This window comes from Apis dorsata, unplaced genomic scaffold (assembly GCF_000469605.1).
Source record: "Apis dorsata unplaced genomic scaffold, Apis dorsata 1.3 scaffold_1001, whole genome shotgun sequence".
NCBI lineage: Eukaryota > Metazoa > Arthropoda > Insecta > Hymenoptera > Apidae > Apis > Apis dorsata.
Genome location: NW_006264102.1, coordinates 21,217 through 24,586, shown reverse-complemented (window position 1 = coordinate 24,586; position 3,370 = coordinate 21,217). Strand labels below are relative to the sequence as shown.

Below are 3,370 nucleotides of genomic sequence, written 5' to 3'. Positions count from 1 at the left end.
TTTTTTTTTACTTTAAGTTAATTATTTTTTATTGTAATTTTTATCTACTTATGGTAAGTACAATTACTTAATTAAAAAAATTTTAAACTCATTTCGAGTGAGTTTATCTATTTTTTTAACGAATTTTTTAGAAATTAAAATTTTCTATGCGAGTATATAATGTAATAATAAATAACTATATTACTTTTTAATATTTAATTTTTTCAGTATAATAAGTAAAATAATATTTATTGAAATATCTATTTTATTATAAATAAAAATTTAAATAAAAAGTTTCATCATCATTTAATAATAAAATACATAAAATAAATTACAGTATGAATACAAATACTGTATAATACATGTATATTAGTTTATTATCACATCTATAAAATAATAAATTAATTTCATACATATTAATATTTTAATTTCATGCATAATTTATATATGTATTTTAAATTTAATATTTACTTTAAAAAAATTTTTTATTTTTCAAAATATGATTATTTCAGAATTCATATTTTTTAATTTTTTCAAATTTCTATTTCTAATTTATATTAAAAATACTAAATTAAAAATCATGAAATAATCTATAAAATAAAATAAAAAATTTATCGGCAAATATTCTTTTATATGTATTTTAAATTGTTTATTGCTGAACAATTTCTGTATATTTGAAAATAGATTTTAAATTATTATTGTTAAAACTTATAAAAATTAATAAAATTATCAAACTAATTTCTCTATGCTTCATTTTCAATATTTTTATTATTTTTAATAGTTTTTGAATCAGTATTATTATAGTTTTCATTTATTAAAGATTTTTCTTCATTTAGATGGATTACTTCATTATTTTTTTTCACTTTCTTCAATTGTCCTATAACTTTAATATAATTGTAAGGAATAAAACCAATATTTACACTATCACTGACTTTACACCATCCTGGTAAATTTTTTGGTTGTAGATTTCTAGGCGCAAGATAAACTTTTTGACCAGCTTTTACATTAAGTTCATTGTTATTGGCTGCAATAAAATCATGTAACACTGTTGCAATATATGCAGGTTCCTCAATCTGATGCCATTCTTTTGGATCTTTTCCTAAAAATTATATTTATGAAATTTAAAACAATTATTAAAAATATAACTATTTAATTATATAATTACACATTCTATATTTTAATACCTTTCATTTGCATATTTTTAATATTATATGAAATTTTATGAATTATATATGGTACTACAAAAAATATATTAAATATTATAAATCCAGACCAAAAAGAAGAATTATGAACATTTTCACCTTCAATTTTTGTTAATGATTTACTCCATAATTCTTCATTTATTAAATCTTGATTTTTAGAACCTAAAAAAATAATAATAATAAATTTATTATTTATAACAGAATATAGTTAATATAATATTTAATAATTTTTCATTATAAATATAAAAATTCTAAATTCATATAATATTAATAAATCTTACCAATAGTATATATAATTTTTTTATATAACCACTTTAAAAATTTAATTAAAGCAAATGTGCTAAATAATTGATTTAAAGTTGATCGTAATTTTTCAATATTTTCTGCAACATTTAAAATTGCTCTAAATGAATTTGTTAAAGCAAAATATGTAGATTCTAAAAGCATTGTCATAGATGAAAATGTATGAAGAATTGTTTCAATTAAATGGAATGTTGGTCTAGTATTTTCTTCAACATAATGAAAAAATCTGTAAAAATAATTAAAAACAATATTACTAATATATATAAACTATCTCAATCATACATATATTTTATTTATTTCTATATATAACTTAACTACAAATATTATTTGTCAGATTCATAAATTCATAATTACATCTCACAAAATTTCAAATTTAATTGAAATTATTATAAATTTTATTAATAGATATTTTAATAAAGAATTATTAAAAGATATAATTTTATATTAAAAATTATATATGAAAATAAAGAAATATATATATATTTAATTATAATATTAATTATAATATATATTTAATAATAATATATAATAATTATATATATTTATATATATAATTATTATATATATAAAATTATTTTAATTTTGAATAATTTAAAATAACATAATAAATAACTTAAAATATATTAATATTGTTTTTAAATTATTTTTAAAAACATGAGCATACCTATTTTCAGTATCAGTACTATGTCCACCAAATATTCCATAATTATTATAATTAGAATATATTGGATTATATGAACTTCCATTAAATCCTCTATATTGATTATTGTAACTCAAACCATATCCATTATAATGATTTGGTCCAAACAATCTATCATTAAATCCATAATAATTTTGAACTGGTTGACGTGGAGGTACAGGTGGAGGATTTCCCGATTGAATATTTGAAACAGGAAATTGTGATAATGCATTTGGTAAACTGCAATGAAATCATTTTATAAAATATTATTATTATTTAAAAGAAAAAATTTATTATTAATTTTATTATTAAAGAAATTTATTTTTAATAATTTTATTTATTAATAAAGAAAAATTATTTAAATTCTTTAATTTTTTATTATTACAAATTGTTTTTGAATTAGAAATTGAATTGAAATCTAAAAAATAATTTTTATTAATTTTCTTAATGAAATATCAAGTTTTTATCGATAAATCTTAGATTGTAGATATTTTTTTTAAATTGTTTATTATTAATTTATTATAAATATATAATTACAATATTTGTAATATTGTATTAATTGAAATCTTTTTTTAATAAAACTAATACCTTGTTATGATGTTAGGTACATTTTTTAATTGATTCCCATTATTATCATTCATTCTTTCAGGCGCCATACTTTATGATAATTTGCTTATCATTTTCTTAGTAGTGTAACTTATTGTACAAAGTTCATAACCTTTTTATATATAAAAATGTCATTTGTATATAGTATATATATTTAACATAGAAATATGTATAAACACATTTTTTGATAATTGTATTATCTTGTTATCACATGACTTTAACTTTAAGGTAAACAATATCGACATGTTAATTGAGAGCGAAATTCAAATTGCATATATATATATGAAATGCGAAATAAGCGGGTAATAGTAGTAAAAACAAAATTAAAATTCACAAATAAAAAAATCTTTATTGAAGATTTTGAATTTAATCATTACTATTGTAATAAATTAAAAATTCAATAAATCAATAATCCTTAAGACATTTTTGAAAGAATTTCTGAAAGAAAACAGTCTTAAACAAACAACTATAATGTAACAAATAATAATATTAAAGGTATATTTTCACGCAACTCTTAGACCATATATATTTATATCAAATAATTGGCTAAAGATAAAATTATTTGCATGACATCACACATAGGCATAAATACTTTTAAAGT

The 3,370-nt window shown here is 17.0% G+C and overlaps 1 protein-coding gene across 1 annotated transcript; it reads right to left on the bottom strand.

Annotated features, from left to right (window-relative positions):
- Window positions 1–601: 601 nt before the first annotated feature.
- On the bottom strand, window positions 602–3,013 carry LOC102679888 (peroxisomal membrane protein PEX13). The gene is made up of 5 exons (XM_006624219.1): window positions 2,752–3,013; window positions 2,149–2,403; window positions 1,463–1,710; window positions 1,164–1,343; window positions 602–1,078 (listed from the first exon to the last, which is right to left on the bottom strand). Exons 1-5 carry the CDS (start codon window positions 2,817–2,819, stop codon window positions 723–725), a joined length of 1,107 nt encoding a protein of 368 aa, XP_006624282.1. The 5' UTR covers window positions 2,820–3,013; the 3' UTR covers window positions 602–722.
- Between the last annotated feature and the right edge of the window lie 357 nt (window positions 3,014–3,370).

Bases quoted from the DNA above. Each gene is read 5' to 3' on its own strand.
- LOC102679888 (XM_006624219.1), bottom strand. From the start codon at position 2,819: ATGGCGCCTGAAAGAATGAATGATAATAATGGGAATCAATTAAAAAAT. The intron at 2,404-2,751 runs GTATTAGTTTTA...ATTTCATTGCAG, and splicing joins GTACCTAACATCATAACAAG to TTTACCAAATGCATTATCAC. The intron at 1,079-1,163 runs GTATTAAAATAT...TATAATTTTTAG, and splicing joins TAAAAATATGCAAATGAAAG to GAAAAGATCCAAAAGAATGG.